This window comes from Erpetoichthys calabaricus, chromosome 4 (genome assembly GCF_900747795.2).
Source record: "Erpetoichthys calabaricus chromosome 4, fErpCal1.3, whole genome shotgun sequence".
NCBI lineage: Eukaryota > Metazoa > Chordata > Cladistia > Polypteriformes > Polypteridae > Erpetoichthys > Erpetoichthys calabaricus.
The window spans coordinates 325,783,657-325,802,930 of record NC_041397.2 but is presented as its reverse complement, the minus strand read 5'-3'; the positions used below and the strand labels follow the sequence as shown (position 1 = coordinate 325,802,930).

The window sequence follows — 19,274 nt, the reverse complement described above, 5'->3', positions numbered from 1 at the left end:
ATTGAATTTTAAACTTTACTGACAGATAAAGAAACCTCAAACCTTATTATGTAATCTAATAAACAAGTGATGGAGGCCTTAGATGAAGCTGATCTGTCCAAAGGAAAGGAAATCAAAGTGAGGAAAACATCAGCCTGGTGTGACGAGAACTGACGACATTTAAAATGAAAAGGCTGTGAATCAGAGCATGAATGGAGAGCAACAGCGCGGGGAGGAGAGCAGCTGCATGGACTGAAACTCTCCACAAGATGACAGGGATACTTGAACAGCATACAGGCTTGGGCAGATCTGTGGCAGATGAAATTTAATGTCAGTAAATTTAAAGAATTACACATAGGAAGTAAAAATGTTAGTTTTGAATACACAATGGGCAGTCGGAAAATCGAGAGTAGACCTTATGAGAAGGATTTAGGAGTCACAGTGGACTCTAAGCTATCGACTTCCCGACAGTGTTCAGAAGCCAATAAGAAGGCAAACAGAATGTCAGATTATATAGCACGATGTGTGGAGTACAAGTCACAGGAGGTTCTGCTCAAGCTTTATAACTCACTGGTGAGGCCTCATCTGGAGTACTGTGTGCAGTTTTGGTGTCCAGGCTATAAAAAGGACAGAGCAGCACTAGAAAAGGTCCAAAGAAGAGCAACTAGGCTGATTATGGGGGGCTACAGGGGGTGAGTTATATTTACTGACATTAAATTTCATCTGCCACAAATCTTGGAGGCAGGTGAGGGGACGTTGGCGCACGCTTGTTGTTGCCGCTCCTCCGTGTTAACAACACTTTTCGCAAAATTCGCCTTAATTCTGTACTTTCTTATGCTTGTTTTATTTCTTTTATTGTACGTATAGTTTGTGGATACAGCTGACTCGAATTGCATGGATTTGGCTTAATATTTACAGATTTTATGGACTTTTTTCACGGGACGAGACCTACGAACATTTCTTTGTACCTGGCGATCTAGGACCTCGGGTTGATCTGTCTCCGTGATTATATTAAATTTGCTATGCTGATCTGCTCCCATTTCATCTTACAGTACTCTACGACTGGTAACTGATCTGATGTTCATGCTAACCTGGCTTATGGCTCCGGGGCGATCATGCCTGAAATTACCAAGCGTTACTGTTTGTGGCTGTGTATTGGAACCTCCAAATCCTGCTACCTCCTCCTGCTAAGCTTTCTCCTGCTTGCTATTGCCGCTCACCTATGCTACCACACCCGCCTGTTCTACCGGCTCCGTTGTGCTGTGCTGCTTCTACACTGCTATCAGTTAAGTTTCACTCACTATCATGTTAAAATACTCTCATGACAAACTCCTTCTTATTAAACAGTTTGTCCAGAGCAAATGGTCTGATTGGAAAATTCTAAAAGACGGCGGTATTTTGCAGCGCCCAAAATATGTACATCGCGGGTCAGGTTGCCGCCACCGACGGGCTGCGAATGAAAAGTCCACCGGCAGCATTTGCTCAGGAATACGCCGTCCTTCTCATGGCCCTGGAAATAGAAGTGTCAGTGTGCCAAATTTACAGTATGTGAAAATAAACTCCGGCCACGGATCTGTGCAAAAAGAAGCCTCATTATCTAATATTGCACTGTTTAACTCGAGGTCTCTTAATGGCAAAGCATTGGTGCTGTCAGAACTCATCACTGACACCAAACTTGATATTCTGTGTTTAACGGAGACTTGGTAAAAACCAAACGAATTTACGTCTCTCACAGAGGCGACACCACCTGGATTCACTTTCCACACAGAGCCTCGCAGCTCAAGACAAGGCAGTGGACTTGCAGTAATTGTCAGAGCAGACTTAAACATCATACAAATCCCAATAGACTGTCCATTGTCTTTGAGTGCCTGGCTCTTAAACTAATAATGGAATCAGGTCCTGTCTCACTCATTGTTCTTTATCGTCCCCCAAAATACAATGCATCCTTCTTATCTGATCTGATTGAACTTTTGACCCACCTAAGCTCTTACTCTCAGAGAATTATCCTTCTTGGTGATTTCAACATCCATATTGACACCCCCACATCTAAACTGAGAAATGAATTCATATCCTTACTGGACTGTTTTGACGTGACACAAAATGTTGATTTTTCCACCCACTTTGGTGGTCATATACTGGACCTGATCTGCACTTCTGGACTATCTGTTGCCAACATTTACAGCACTGATTTGGGACTCTTTGACCATAAAGCAGTACTTTTAACTGTCTCACTGCCTTTCCCTCCTCTTACCTGTAAATGACAAATCTCTTACAGAAACCTTAAAAATATCTGTCCCTCTATCCTTTCTGGATCCATTTCTGATCTTTTACTGTCTTCACCTATTCCGTCAACACTAGATAGTCTTGTTGACCACTATAACACAACCCTTCATTCAGCATTAAATAAAACAGCTCCTTTAAAACATAAGGAGGTTTCCTTTAAGCATTCAGCTCCTTGGTATAACTCAGAATTATTTCATATCTTTCCCACAGAAATAAATTAGAAACCAAGAAACTGTCAGAGCTAAGAAGCGGAATTACTAGAATAGATGAAGAACAAGCCAGGCGTCCAAGTGAAGCTCTTCACAGGAAAAGGCAGGCCCTGCATACAGAACTCAACATCTTATCAACTAAAGAAACTGAACAACTTTTTTATTTAAAAGTCAAGACATCATTACTATGAACACGGAGAGAAAGCTAATAAGCTTTTAGCTCAACAAATTCACAAACAAGAAGTTCGCAATGCAATACCAGTAATCACCAACACGAATGGAGAAGAAATCATTGACCATAAAAATATAATGCACGCATTTAGAGATTATTATAAATCCTTATATTCTACTGAGCTCAAAGAAGACAACTCACAATCTAATGCATTTCTGGATACATTACAGACACCACAAATAGATGCTTTAAGTGCTGAGAAACTAGATAAACCTCTAACGCTAATAGAATTACTAGATGCTATAAAATCACTTCAAAGCGGGAAATCAGCAGGCCCTGATGGTTACTCTGTAGAATTTTATAAGAAATTCTCCACTCAGCTAGCTCCCCTCTTATTGGCAACATTTACAGAAGCTATAGACAACCAAATACTACCTCAAACATTTCGTCAAGCATTAATCACCGTCTTTCCTAAACAAAATAAGGACTTGTTACAATGTGCATCATACAGACCAATTTCACTCCTGAATAATGATGTTAAGATACTCTCAAAAATTCTAGCTAGAAGGATGGAGAAAGTGCTGCCCTCGGTAATATCACAGGATCAACACTGGATTTATTAAAGGCCGACACCTATCTTCAAATCTCTGACGCTTGTTTAATGTTATATATTCACCAGCAAAATCAAACACCCCAGAGATATTACTATCATTAGACGCAGAACAAGCATTTGGTATGACTGAATAGAACTACTTTTTCACTGCATTGGAGAAATTTGGGTTTAGCTGGAATATTTGTGCATGGATCAAACTACTGTATACCAATCCAGAAGCCTCAGTTTGTATTAATAACATCTGTTCAGACTATTTTAAGCTAGAACGTGGTACCAGACAAGGATGTCCCTTGTCACCACTGCAGTTTGCAATCGCCATTGAACCACTGGCGGTTCACTGTCGAAATTCCTATCAGATAAAGGGGATTGTCAGAGAAGGACTGGAACAGAAAATTTCTCTATATGCAAATGATATGGTCTTATATATATCAGACCCAGAAAACACTGTCCCTGCAGTTCTAACAGCACTAACAGAATTTCAAAAGATATCTGGTCTTAGAATTAATCTGAATAAAAGTTCAGTAATCCCTCCTCCATCGCAGGGGTTGCATTCCAGAGCCACCTGCAAAATAAGAAAATCCGTGAAGTAGAAACCATATGTTTATATGGTTATTTTTATGTATTTTAAGTCCTTATAAACTCTCCCACATGGTTTATAAATATTCCCCGCACAGTTATACAGCATAAACCATTTATATTCTCTTAGTTATTAGGTAAGATTCGTTGAAATTATGTATGTAAACACAGTTTATATACTACTCACATACATATGTATCGTATATCATTCAGGAGTTTTATTTAATACGTAATACAGTTTTAAACATATTGTAATTGAGTAGATAATATAAAAATTCGTGAAAAATCTATAACATGTAAATGCTGTACATAAAACCAAAATGTTATTTTAAAGATACTGTAGAGCGTCTCCGATATCACATTTGTTACAGCCATTACGATAGACAGGCCACCGGCAATAAATACCAACAATGTAAGAAAAAATTGTATAAAATGTGTGCACAGTTACAATAAACGTACATATATGTACAGTGGAACCTCTAGATACGAGTTTAATTCGTTCCAGCACTGAGCTTGTATAGCGAATTTCTCGTATCTAGAACAAACTTCCCCATTGAAAATAATGGAAATCCACTTAATCCGTTCTGCACCCCAAATATATTAACATAAAAATCAATTTTCCTAACAAATAACACTGATAAATTATATATACTGTAGTCTACCTTTAATAAATAACACTGGTAAATAATAACTGATTATTAAAAGAATCAAAACAGGTGTCCAAAGTGCAGTAGAGCATTCAATAAATGTTTAAATAAATAATCCTTAAAACAGTTGTGAAGTGGAGGTTTAAAATACACAAGAATAACAATCCTTTAACACGAGGTTAAAACGTCAAAAGGATGCAGTCTTTAAAAAACAGATGACAATCCCCGGTGCTTCTTCTCTGTTAACGTCTCACCTGCGGGTCTGCAACAGGCGAGACACTCTTAATGCAGCTGACCTTCTCTACACCATCCTGCTTCAGCTGTTTGGCTCGCCTGTTCAGCTACACGCGAGCCTGCACTCGCTCGCTCGCTTTCCCGCACCGACTTCCTGCCTGCCTGCCTGCCTGTGCGCCGCGCGCGCGCTCTCTCTCTCTCTCTCTCTCTCTCTCTCTCTCTCTCTCTCTCTCTCTCTCCTCTCTTTTCTTTTACTTCTTCTCCCCCTTAACCGGCTCGCGCTTCTCTATATATGCGGGGAGGACATGGCAGCTGCAGCCCATCAGCCACAGGAACAATCATGGATGTGGGCAGTTTCCCACCTGTGCACTTAAGTGAGAAACGCAGACACCACAGATCGCGGCTCGCAACTGCTACCACGCCCCCTCGCTAAGCCGCGAGCTATACCCACAGTCTGGCTCATGGCTCGTTACGCGAGCCAATGCTCGCATTTAGATCTGAATTTTTCACTCATACTTTCCTCGTATTTTGAATTTCTCGTATACAGAGGTGATCGTATCTCGAGGTTCCACTGTACTAAGTACGTAGAAAAATAATTTTGGGTACTCACCAACTTGTCAGATAACGATGATATTTACTGCACTGTCACAGCTGTTCTAAAGGAGCCTCTTCAGGCGACTGTGTAGCACCGCCGTCGTCTTCTTCCACTGAAGGCGTACTAGGCAGTGTTTTGCGTGTAAGGAACATCGTGATGGGCAATTGCTGGCGGTGCTTTTTCATTTGTGTAAAGAGGTTCCTATACACTTCCGTGGCGCCGTCAAGAGTATTTTTAAATTGCAAAGAACGAATCATTTGTGGGTCTCATTCTTCAGCTGATGTCTGGAGATCTTTTGCCATTCGTAGAATGGTCGCGAGACGCTCGAGAGTTAGCACAGCACCCAGGAGCTTAACTGCGTGCTCTGATTGGGTAGCTTCTCAGCCATCCGCCAATAGCATCCCTTGTTTGAATTCAAATGCGTCCCTTGTCAAATGGGCAAATCAACTGAGGAAGCACACGTACTGTAGACCGCAGACATCCGCGAAGCAGTGAAAAATCCGCAATATATATTCACATATGCTTACATTTAAAATCCGCGATGGAGTGAAGCCGCGAAAGACGAAGCGCGATATAGCGAGGGATCACTGTATACTCTTTCCAGTGAGTCCACAAGCATATAATATTAGATTGGACACCCTACCTTTTACCATAGCAGATCAGTTTAAATACCTAGGGGTAAATATCACAAGTAAACATAAAGCTCTTTATCAACAAAATTTTGCCGTCTGTATGGAAAAAATTAAGCAAGACTTGCATAGATGGTCAACCCTTCATCTCACTCTAGCCGGAAGAATTAACATTGTTAAGATGAATATCCTTCCTAAACTTCTTTTTTTATTTCAAAACATTCCAATATATATCAATAAATCGTTTTTTAAACAGTTAGATTCAACAATAACCTCATTCATTTGGAACTCAAAACACCCACGTATCCGAAGAGCGACGCTACAGATACCTCAGGCAGAAGGTGGCATGGCTTTACCTCATTTTCAGTTTTATTACTGGGCAGCAAACATACAAGCCATAAAAACCTGGACACAAATAAATGAACATACACAGGCCTGGTCCGCAATAGAAGTAAAATCCTGTAGTACTTCTTTATATTCCCTGCTCTGCTCTCCAATAAATACAAGTTATCACAAATATACTAATAACCCAATTGTGCTTTACTCACTCAGAATATGGAACCAACTTAGAAAGCATTTTAAGATGGAAAATCTTTTATCCGTGGCACCTCTGCAAGAGAACCACCTCTTTCAACCCTCGCAAACATATCCAGTTTTTAATACCTGGAAAAGTTTTGGGATTAAAATGTTCAGAGATCTTTATATAGACAACATATTTGCATCTTTTGAACAATTATGTTCAAAATTCAACCTCCCAGCTACACATTTCTTTCACTATCTTCAAATTAGAAATTTTGTTAAACAGAACCTGCCTGATTTTCTTCGCCTTGTACCCTCCACCATGCTGGAAATAATACTGCTCAATTTCGAGGAATTAAACAACATTTCCGCATTATATAAAATCTTATTAGAGTCCCTACCTTTCAAAGACCCAAGAGGACATTGGGAAGAAGATCTCTTAATCAATATATCAGAAAAGGATTGGAAGGTAGCAAAGCAAAGAATTCACTCGAGCTCCATATGCGCAAAGCATAGAATTATTCAACTAAAAATTATATATCGAGCTCATCTGTCTCGCTTAAAACTGTCCAAAATGTTTCCAGGGCAAGATCCAACCTGCGAACGCTGCAACCAAGCTCCTGCCTGCCTCACTGGGTCACATGTTCTGGGCCTGCACCAAACTAACATCATTTTGGACCAAAATTTTTAAGTGCCTTTCAGACAGCCTTGGTATCACAATCCCTCCTAACCCATTAACAGCTGTGTTCGGTGTTCTTGCAGACGGACTTGAAGTGGAGAAGGACAAGCAAACGGTGATTGCATTCACTACACTTTTGGCACGCAGACTTATTTTGTTAAATTGGAAGAATCCTAATTCTCCTCTGATAAGTCAGTGGGAAACTAATGTTTTATATTATTTGAAATTGGAAAAAATCAAATTCTCAGTTAGAGGATCTGTACAGAATTTTTTCAAAACCTGGCAGGATCTAATCAATAATATTTTAGAATAAGAGAAATAACTATTACCGCATTTAATTTCCTTCTCCATTTCTTATTTACCTATATATATTTCTTCCTTTCTTTTGTTTATTGTTGCCTTATTATAAAGCCCTAAGCAATTCTCCTTTGGCTAAGCTCTCCTTCTCAGAGGTGGGGTTTGATTTGTCTTCAAAAATTTTTTTTTGTTATAAATTGATCTATTTGTATGGAATGATTACAATAAAATTAATAAATAAAATTAAAAAAAAAAAAAGAATTGCGATCTATGAAAGCAGCTGGCCGACGCCTTGAGAGAATGTCACGTAAGACTGGCCTCACCGTGCACATCCAGGCTTTCTCTGACCACCAAAGAGCTTGCAGAGAAGCACTAACTGCTGCCAAGAACACCCATTGTGGTAGAATAATAGAAAGTGGCCATGATAACCCAAGGGTTTTGTTCTCTGTAGTTAATAAACTAATCAAACCCGCATCTGGCCCAACTACCTCTTCTACTGAAGTCTGTGAGATATTCGTCCACTTTTTCCGTAACAAAATTAAAGATCTAAATAATTCAACTAACATAAATACATCATCTCTTTATATCTCTCCCTGTTTTCCCACTCCATCCAGCTCCTTCTCTAAGTTCTCACTAGTCACATCTGCGTTTGTTAATAACCTGCTTTGTAAGATGAGGCCGACTACTTGTGTACTGAACCCCATCCCCACCACACTACTTAAATCCTGCCTTCACGCCATAATCCCGACTGTTACAACAATAATAAACTCATCCCTTGACACTGGCTCTGTGCCGCTCACTTTTAAAATTGCTTCTGTAACCCCAATGTTAAAAAAATCTGGTCTTGATGGTGACGATCTTATTTCCCACATACCTTTCCTGTCAAAAGTTCTTGAGCGTGTTGTAGCCTCCCAACTCACCAGCTACTTAACTTCTAATAATTTGATGGAACCCTTTCAGTCTGTTTCAGGGCGCGGCACAGCTGTGAAACTGCTCTGCTACGGGTAACCAATGATGTGCTTATGGCAGCAGACTCTGGATAAACCAGCATATTAATTCTGTTAGACCTCAGTGTAGCATTTGACACTCAGGTCAGACATGACATTCTACTGTCCAGAATGGAGAACATGCTGGGTATCTCTGGCACTGCCCTCCAGTGGTTCAAGTCCTATCTGACTGATAGTCTTGCTGTTAGTCTTGCTGACCAGCAGGTCCAGCTCAGCGCCAGTCACACAAGGAGTTCCTCAAGGCTCTGTCCTCGGCCCTCTTCTCTTCTGTATTTACATGCTTCCCCTTGGCAATATTATACGTAGCTATGGACTGGGTTATCATTTTTATGCAGATGATACTCAACTCTACTTCAATGTTAACAGTGGAACTTCATCAGAGCTTTCCCAGCTCATAACCTGCCTCTGTGAAATTAAAACCTGGATGGAGCAGAACTCTTTAAAATTAAATTGCAACAAAACTGACCTCCTGCAAATTGGGACTAAAATGTAACTTAATAAAATGAGCTCCTTCTCAGTCCATCTTGGCGGTGATCTCATCAGCCCTGCCTCTACTGCAAAGAATCTTGGTGTCATTTTTGATTCCTCCCTTTCTTATTCTGCCCACATAAGACCACATTAAGAAACTTTCTTACTTTCACCTCTGTAACATATCATGTGTTCATTCCTTCCTCTCCTTCTCTAATGCTGAGAAACTTGTCCCTGCTATTATCATATCCCGCATCGATTATTGTAATTCCCTACTGGCAGGTGCTCCTTCTAATCTTATATCACAGCTCCAGCTTATTCAAAACTCAGCTGTAAGAGTCCTTACTCAAACCAGCAGCAGCACACCCATTCTACTCCATCTTCACTGGCTCCTTGTGTCTTACAGAATCGAATATAAAATCCTACTAATAACCTACAAAGCCTTAAACGCCCTTGTGCCAAACTACATCACTGACCTTCTCCATCACTATGTGCCTGTCTGCCCACTAAGGTCCTCTGATTCTGGTAATCTTGTTGTGCCCCACACTAATCTCACTCCATGGGTGACAGCAGGGCCTTCAGCTGTATAGCGCCCAGACTCTGGAATGACCTACCGAAATTAATCAGGTCAGCTGACTCCATGAATTCTTTTACAAAACAACTCAAAACACATCTGCTCACGAAGGCTTTTAGCTCTGTTTGACTTTATTACCCTTCTCTCAGTTTACCTCAATGTCAAGATGCTCATGTAAACTGTGTGTGTGTGCGAGACCATCAATTATATTGGCTCTTAGGCTTTTTTTCTCTGAATTCATTGTCATAATCTTTATTTATTTATCTGGTTTGTACAATGCTATATACTGTATACCCTGCCGTTATTCTTATATTCTGTAAGTGCTTTAAGTATGGGAAAGGCTCTGTAATGATATAACGGACGGGTGTGGCGGAAGTGCTGAGGTCCAGGGCTCCAAAGGCACGGGGCGCCCCCTGGCGGAGACCACGGGCCCCTACAGGGTTGAGCTTCCCAGCTCTGTACCTATGGCCCCCAAAGCAACCGGGGCGGTCGCCCCCTAGTGGTCTGGAGGAGGCACAAGCCCTCCTCTGGTCCTCCTGGGCTTCCTGGCTGGGTGCCACCCCCAGCCGTGTGCCACATTATATTCCTATCTAAATCATTTATATATATTAAAAATAGCACCGGCCCTAGCACTGACCCCTGTGGAACACCACTCTTAACATCAGCCAGTTCTGATGAGGTTCCTCACACCATCACCCTCTGCTTCCTGTGTCTGAGCCAATTCTGCACCCATCTAAAAACATCACCCTGAACTCCCACTTCTTTTAGTTTGATGCCCAACCTCTCATATGGCACCTTATCAAATGCTTTCTGAAAGTCAAGATAAATTATATCATCTGCTCCACTTTGATCGTATCCTTTTGTTGCCTCCTCATAAAATTCCAGCATGTTAGTAAAACACGACCTCCCTCTTCTGACCCCATTCTGACTGACAGAATAACTCCTGTCCTTGCCAGGTGTTGCTCAATCTGATCCTTAATAATTCCTTCCATTAATTTTCCTGTGATGCATGTTAAGCTTACTGGCCTATAGTTGCTCTGATCTGCCCTGTCACCCTTTTTATATAATGGGATGATATTTGCCATTTTCCAGTCCTTCAGAATCTCTCCAGTGTGCAGTGACTTCCTAAAAATATGCGTCAAGGTTTATATCTGTACTTACTAGCCTCCTTAAGAACCCAAGGATAAATATTATCTGGTCCTGGTGATTTGTTTGATTTCAGTTTATTTAATCTGAGCAGCCCTTCTCCCTCTACAATTTCCAAATCCCTCAGTACCTCCTTAGTAGTCCCTGTTACCTCTGGGAGGTTATCCACTTGCTCACTTGTGAAGACCTCAGAACAATGTAAGTTTAGGGCATCTGCTATTTCATTGTCTGTATCTTTTAATTCCCTTTTACTATTCCTGATGCACTTGACCTCCTCCTTGACTGTTCTTTTACTACTAAAATAATGAAAGAATCTCTTAGGGTCGTCTTTCGCCTTATCTGCTATATTCCTCTCCAACTGTCTTTTAGCCATCCTGAAATCCTTCTCTGCGGTGGGTTGGCACCCTGCCTGGGATTGGTTCCTGCCTTGTGCCCTGTGTTGGCTGGGATTGGCTCCAGCAGACCCCCGTGACCCTGTGTTCAGATTCAGCGGGTTGGAAAATGGATGGATGATATCCTTCTTGATGGCTGGCCTCATGTTCTCAAACGCTCTACGATTCACTTTGCAGTCATTAGTCTTATATGCCTTACAAAGCAGTTTTTTCCTTTGCAACTTCTTTTTTAAATCTTTATTAATCCACTGTGTAGTTTTTTTTAGTTTCCTATTAATTCCAAATTTAGGTCTGTATCTGTCCTGCATTACATGTAAAACATTTTTAAACCTGCTCCAGTGCTCCTCGACTGTCTTCACACTTAAAAGCTTATCCCAGTGTATCCTACTTAGACTTTGTCGCTTCTGCTCAAAATTAGCCCTACCAAAGTTCAACTTAACAATTTTAGTCTTTGCATCTGCACTCTTACAAAATACTGAGAATTGTATTACATTATGGTCACTTGACCCTAGTGGTTCAATCACCTCTACACCCGCAATTCTATCCTGATTATTACAAAATACTAAATCCAGACAGGATTTACCCCGTGTTGGCTCTTTAACATGCTGTGTTAACAAACAGTCACTGATTACTTCTAAAAACTGTTGGGGCCTCATGTATAAACGACGTGTACGCACAGAAATGTTGCGTACGACTGTTTCCATACTCAAATCGCGATGTATAAAACCTAAACTTGGCGTAAAGCCACGCACATTTCCACGGTACCTCATACCCTGGCGTACACAATTTCTCCGCTCGGTTTTGCAGACTGCCGGCACGATCACTGGCGGCACTGATCAGAAAGAGAATTATCGATATACAGCATGAAGCAGACGCTGTCTCAGCAGGGGCAAAACGCTTCAGAGCCTTTCCTTTACGGAACTCGTGGTTCATAAACAGTTTCATCCCAAGAACTATAAACGCACTCAATCAGTCTATCAAGTGCTCCTTGTAGAACTGTTTGTAATTATAATTATAAGTACAATTACCTCACTATAAACTTGCACAACCTGCGCCACTTTATAAAGCGCGTATTTACATATGATAATGATATCATTTTTCAGATGAAATGCAGCAAAATATGTTGATTATATTATACAGATAAAACATTAACTTCATTTAAATAATCTGTATTCTTAATAATTAAACATGTGAGGACACGGTGCCACAGTGCTAGCTAGTTCAGGGATTGTTCCTGCCTTGCGTTGTATTCTTGCTCGTGCTGACGCGACACTGGAAGGATAGATGGATAGAATAATTAAACATGTACTATGAAGATATTTCAATGTTCCTTAAAAGTTTTGAAGAATCGGCGTTCTAAGCTTACAAATGGCTTCACGTCTATTAAATAGCTGATTGTGTGGCGATTGGGTATTTGGAGAAAGAAAAGTAAGGACATGAATTGGAGGTTAGTATGTTTGAAAGAGACAATACTTCTGTAATAAATTATTTCATCAAAGGTCGTGCATGGCACAGCAAGCCTCTTGCATGAGACATGAACAAGCACTGTGCCACCGTGTTCCCATGTTTAATAACATGCTTTCATTCCTATCATCATGAAAAAGATATCACGTATACATCTCAGTATTTTAATTATTCAGAGAGCTGTAATATCACGAATGCAATGGATTATGTGTCCTGTCGGAGAAAGAGAAAGCCAGTTTAAGAAGCAGGTAGTGATTCACACACAGAGCACAAAGAAGATCAAATACAGAACAAAGCATTTAGCGTGCTACTTTAGTTACAATGGGATTTGAGAGAAAAGCCAAGCAAAAGGACACTTTTATTGGCTAACTAAAAAGATTACAATATGCAAGCTTTTGAGGCAACTCAGGCCCCTTCTTCAGGCAAGATGTAATCGATTACATCTTACCTGAAGAAGGGGCCTGAGTTGCCTCGAAAGCTTGCATATTGTAATCTTTTTAGTTAGCCAATAAAAGTGTCCTTTTGCATGGCTTTTCTCTACATTCATAATGGCTAACACGATACAACACCCTAGTACGATGGGATTTGAGAAACTAGTAAATTAAACGATTTTAAAATGAACTTTACAATGTTCTGCTTTAATGGCAAAATAAATTACGTGATTAAAGTGGAAATTTCAAGATTAAAGTTGACATTTCGTGCTTTTTTTCCCCACTGTGTGCCTATTGTTTTTCTCTGTACCCTAATAAGCTTTCATATGACACTCAGACGGTGGGCTACGACTCGCCTTTTCACGCCGACTTTGATATGTGATTTCTTTTTTATTTCGGGCACTATGCGACTTTGTGAACTTGAGCTTTCGAGTTTCTCCGACACTCTGTCACTCGATCAACTTTCTTTTGTTGATTATACCACTGTTTAAACCAACAAATAGTACGTTTTTCCTTTGCCTCCACTTGGTATTCGCTAAAATTCTTATATTTTCCCCCGTGCTTTTCCCATTGTCTTTCCCTAATACTTTCCAGGCGAAGCCACATGTCCTCACTAAGATGGGGCTCATCATCCAACTGAAGAGGACTTACATTTAAATTCTGTTTGGCATAAACAGCAACCCCACCTCCTTTTCTGTTCTGTCTATTATTCCTAATAAATGTGTATCTCTCTATGTTACACTCATCCCCATCTTTGTTATTTAGCCAGGTTTCTGTTATTGCTATAATATTATAATTATGCTCTGCTACATACAGCTCCAACTCACTTACCTTATTTTTGATACTTCTAGCATGAAGGCAAGCTATTTTAATGTGTTACTCTTTCTACATTTAAATGTTCACTTAGAATTTAGATTACTATGCATTTTTATTTCTATACTATTGTTTGCTCTTCCATGTATAGATCTAAACATGGCCTGTCCTAAACTCCCTGCTCCCCCATTCCCTAGTCCCGTTGTTAACCATGAAAGAACTTGTCGTATTCACTTTAAGGAACTCCAGGGAGTGTTAGACCAGTATATTCCATATAAATTACAGGGTGATTGTTTTCAACTTGTTATCCCTGAGGCCATCATCTCAGAGTTCCTGAAGTTTATTCACAATATGCCTTTGACTGATCACCTGTGGAGATTCAAAGCCATGAAGAAGATTTTAGCTGTCGCTTGGTGGCCAAACATCAAAAGAGATGTGTGGAATCGTCTAAAAGACCACCTCATCTGTCAAAACCCTCCCTGGTTCAACAGCTGGTTTACTGCAATCCAGCACAGCTCAGCATAATGTGAGTCACTAAACCGTGTGTTAGATGGCAGCTCTTTGGGAACCTCCAGAAGGTTAAATGACTCAGTCTTGAAGAGCCATGCTGACCTAAATGGCCTGCCTTCATCCAAACTTGTCTTATGATCTTATGCTCACAGACTGTACTTCAGCCCATGACCATCTCCCCACTGCCTGCTTCATAAAGCCACCTGTTGGTGTGCCTTTACCTCCCAGGCATGACATCCACACAGAACTGCACATCTGCTGTATTGCCAGTCTTTGCTACCTCTCAGGATTCAATGGTGTTATTTGAATTAAGGTCTACTGCCACCCATCTAATCTTCATTAATGTCAATGACAAATTGTAATAGGAGAAGCTCAAAGACCAGTATAAACCTGTAACAGAGAGACATCCCACCTTTGCCTCATCATTGGTGAGGATGCGTTTGGTGACCAGGAGCTGCAGGACGCTGCTGATGTCGAAGTTCATCACGTAGGCCAGCTGGGGCTTGTAGTACTCCGTGATCTTGAGGAGATCTTTATGTGAGAATCCATTAATAACTTTAGAAAACGTTAGAGTCAAAGCTGTAGTGAGGAAAGAAAGAAGAAGAGTAATGAAGGAGCTGGGGACACTAGGGGGTCAAAAGTCAATCTGATATGCCTGCCTATGATCAAGTAAATGCACATCAATCTCAGCTCCTTCATGGACTCAACTGTTCCATCCATATTGTGGTAAATATTCTGAAGTGGACCCCTCAGCTGAATGAGAAAAACATTTCAATCTCAAGCTGCTCTGTGGCTCCTCTCACCTCTTCTCTTCACACTTGTACCACTATGGCTGACACATCTCTTCCATTGCCTCTACTTTATCACAGGCAAAGAGTTGCTACACGGGCAGGATTTGTATTTGAGTTCAAATCCACAGTGGAAATGGTAAATAATTTATTTGGAAGTTTTTCATTTGTATTAAAGTCTCTTGCTGCAGTTCAGGGAGTTTCATTAGATGACCACCAGGGGCCTCATGCATAACGCCGTGTGTAGAATTCACGCTAAAACATGGTGTACGGACAAAAGTGGAAATGTTTGTATGCACAACAAAATTCAGAAGCACAAAACTGTGTGTAAGCCAACTAATATGCACTTCTGCTTCATAAATCCCCATCAGTGTGAAATGTAAAGCAAGTGCACACACCTGCCATCCCACCCTAACTCCACCCAGAATTGTGCATATTTTAATATGTAAATCAATATAAATATCTCCTTCTGTTCAGTGTTTGGTTAAAATAGCAAAAGCATGTGAAAAAAGAAGAATTTCAGCAAATGCGGCTTAAGCATTGGTATAAACAACAAAAGAGTGGTGGAGACACTCGAAAGTTCAAGTTCAGAAAGTCACACAGTGCCAAGAATAAAAAAGAACTGGTCAGATATCACAGTTGACATGAAAAGGCGAGTCACCTGACATCTGTTTATTCTGTTTTAGACAATATTAAAAAAGCTGACCCTCATACCGCTCATCTTCAGGCGCTTGCTGCACACACACCTCTGCCTTGAAAACTGCTGGGTGGCCATCTGGCTGTGTGCTGACGGACTGTTCAGGAGTCACAAAATGCAAAACTGGCTGCTGTAGGAGATGTGGCCAATGAACTAAGGAATATAAGGGCAGGACTACAGTATGTGATATTGAGCACAAATTAAATGAACTGGTTAAAAAAGAAATGCTGATGACCTGTTTTTACATTCTGCTTATTACATTTAAACCAAGTTGTAACGCCTTCTGATTTGGCTGATCATGTGGTGGGTCAGAGTCAGGTTCATCATAGTGCATCTCTTCAGGTACAGGAATGTCACAATTGTGTGGCACATTATATATGCAGCACACTACAAGCTCGTACAATGAGACACACTTTCTGTGGAGTATAGAGTAGCACATTAATAAAGTAGGAATGCTTTCTATTTACAGAAGCAAATTCATTCACTGAAGGCACGTTTATAGTGTAGCGTAACACAATGGATTGATTTTCAGCTCTTTATTCTTAAAAGGACTGCTTGCCTTTTGCCGCAGTAGTTGGAAAAAGCACCTGTGACTGTGCAGAGTTGCCGTTTTAATAGGCTCTCCTGCTATACAGTAGATGATGTAATGCCAGCTCATTCTTTTGGTGATTCATCATTGGCTGATGTCAGTTGTCCAGCGCCACTGCAATAACTATGTGTGTGCAGCTGACTGCTCTGATTACATTTGCAAAACCAGACATTGCTGCGAATTGCTCTTTGATGCTCTTTGATGTTTCGCAGTTCAACTGCAGTGTAAGGAAATCTTATCTGTCTGGATGACAAGAGGATAAAACCATCTTATACAGCTGGCATGGCATGACTCAGTGATGATTGTGAAATACCCGATTGGTCAGCCAGTACACGCTGAAAAGCTCCTGTGGCTAAAAACCTGAGAGTGGACAGAACTTGATTAGGAGCAGGTAGAGCGCAATTACTCAAAGTGTGCTTTTGTAAAGCCGGCGCCAGTTCAGCACACAGCGCCAAGAGGAGAGCTCTGGGAAATTAACATCGACTTAGAAGCCAGTCATCATCATTTGTAAATACACACTCTCTTCTAATTCTTCCATTTGCGTTGTTTTCTAAATCAGCCATGGGAGCTGGAATAGTCTGGGAATTCCGTGCATCATTATATTGTTAAAGAATAATTACAATCAAGTGAATTAAATTTGTAAATGATATGCATTTAATTTTGGTGTATTTGATAAAACCAGCATCATAGTAAAGAAAAGCAGACCACACAGAAACCGGAGCACTGCTTTGACGTTGGGTGCCGCCAGTTTGCAAAACAGAGAGCTGTTGTGAAAATGTGTGTGGCTTTATGCCAAGTTTAGTTTTTATAAATCTCAAAGTGAACATGGAAACGGGTGTACGCAACATTTTTATGCATATGTACCATTTTTACAAAAGGCCTCAGGTATTTAAAAGCCCCTCATCATCTAAACTGTCAGCTGACTTTGTTGTCCTGAGTGCGGATTACAAAAAGACAATGAAACACGTCAGTAAAATGAACAGCATCACTTTGAGTTCTCACAATGTGACATATATGCCCACACCATTAAACTAGGGGGCAGTATAGGCCACCTCACATCAAAACATCACCAGAATTTAGGGGCATACAGTGGTAGTTAGAAGAGCAGCTAGGTGGGTCTGAAATACAAAGAAGGATTGTCTCCTGAGTTTGAAAATCAAAAAATGGAGAGAAAAATGATGAAAAGATGACCACCCCAAAGGCAAGATGGAGCAGAGCTTCTGTTTTTACTGGAGGATCACAGGGAGAATGTCTGTTTAATTTGCAGCCAGAAATGCACTTTTAGCACAAGAGAGACATGTTAGTGAGCTAAAAAAAAGACTTACAACTGTCTGATACGAGGATTTCGAGAAGAGTTGAGGACATCCAGCTATTAGTGTTCCCCAAATCTGTAGTGGGCAGTGTTGTTAGGCCCCTCTACAGTATCTATAATGCTAATTGCATTGGACAAGTAGCTTTGTGAAAATGGCAACTAGCAGGAGTTATTGAGAGGAGGTCCTGCTTAGAATCTTTGGTTTCTGAGTGTCATTTACACTTCTAATGGTCTTTAACAACTCTGACCAATCAAGGTGCTCATTACAGCTGAGGCCTTCTGTAAAGAAAAACATTTAAAACTCAATTTCTCAGCTGGAAGATAAACACATTTCAAGATTCAGATGTTCCTGCTGCTTCTTCTACTTTGAGTTTTTTTTTCTTTTCACTTCTTCTCTCAACATTTAAAAAAAAATTAAAACAGTTTCTTCCACCACTAAGTGACTTTTGGGTGTTTTTAAAGGTAACTTCAGAGGGCCCAATGTATTGCTTTATGGAAATAACTGGAGTTCAGCCTGATAACTCAGTGTGGAATGAAAGCCCAGTGAGGTTGACGTGTGTGGGTCGTGTGGTTGTCCTGTTACCTGCTCCTCCATTGTTCTTATTTAGAGTTGAGCCTTTCTTAGTTCTTCCTAGCAAATGCAATTTGAAAAGTCTAATACAATTACAGTGGAAAATGAAACATGAGGACATTTAGAACTGCCAATTACTTAATACACAAATTGGGGTGTGGTTTGAAAAAGCTGACCAATCAGGAGTGAAAAAACAGAGAGAGATGGGGAGAACATGCAGAGTCCACACAGACCACCACCGTGTGCTGGACTCAAATCCAGACTGCTGTGTGCTTAAGGCAACAGAACTGAGTACTGACTGCAACCCCATGCCAGCTCACCTTCATAAGAGAGCACATTACCAGTCGCACTCTCCCACCCGTTTGCCTTTTGCAGGAAGCCTGCGTTTTTCACCTTAATGTACATTTTGTGCACCTCACACTGTCGGTTTATAGATGGAAGGTCACTTTCTGTTTTTTTTTTAATGGATTCTTTGTTTCTTATTTCTTCTCTGGGTTGCATTACTGGCACCAGCTTATTAACATCTTTAAATCCTTTTATTCATTTTCATCCTTTCTAAGAATTTCTCTTCTTTGTCATAAATTCCTTTTATCCTTAATGTTTATTATATTTTGGTCATAAATGCACAACACCCCTGCTCTTTTAGTCTCCGCCCCCTTCATAAACCTTCACTCCCCCCTCCCATTTAGTCCAAACACCCAATCAGATCAAGTGGCTGCTCTAATTAAGCTAGCAACTTCAACTTGAGGCCCACCAGCTGATTTCACACAAGTTCAGGTGGGCTCTTCCAGTTGGAGCAAACTGCCTGTGACATCTGTGATGCCTTACTGAGCAGCATTTATTCTATGACATGCTGGGTGGTCCATGGTTGACTCTATTGTTGAATTACAGGATTGAAAAATAATCCAAATAACAAAAGTGGAGACTTACCTGGATGCTGTGCCATCTCTGAAAAAAAGAAATAGACATGAATGACAGTGAGTTGATTAACAATGTCCACATCATCACAAGAGGCTTCTGTTTGATCAATTTAATTAGATTCTTCATTTCTGAAAGTCTGCTCTCCATTTTTATAAATTC

General features: G+C 40.6%; 1 protein-coding gene across 1 annotated transcript in view; it reads right to left on the bottom strand.

Moving 5' to 3' along the window:
- The window catches only part of LOC114643553 (protein NLRC5-like), a 5,922,889-nt gene that overhangs the window by 4,575,393 nt on the left and 1,328,222 nt on the right, over positions 1 to 19,274 (bottom strand). Inside the window, exons 12-13 of the mRNA XM_051925772.1 lie at positions 19,125 to 19,142; positions 14,650 to 14,816 (exon numbers count right to left, since the gene is read on the bottom strand). Coding sequence (XP_051781732.1) covers positions 14,650 to 14,816; positions 19,125 to 19,142 — 185 coding nt within the window. The remainder of the gene's footprint in view (positions 1 to 14,649; positions 14,817 to 19,124; positions 19,143 to 19,274) is intronic.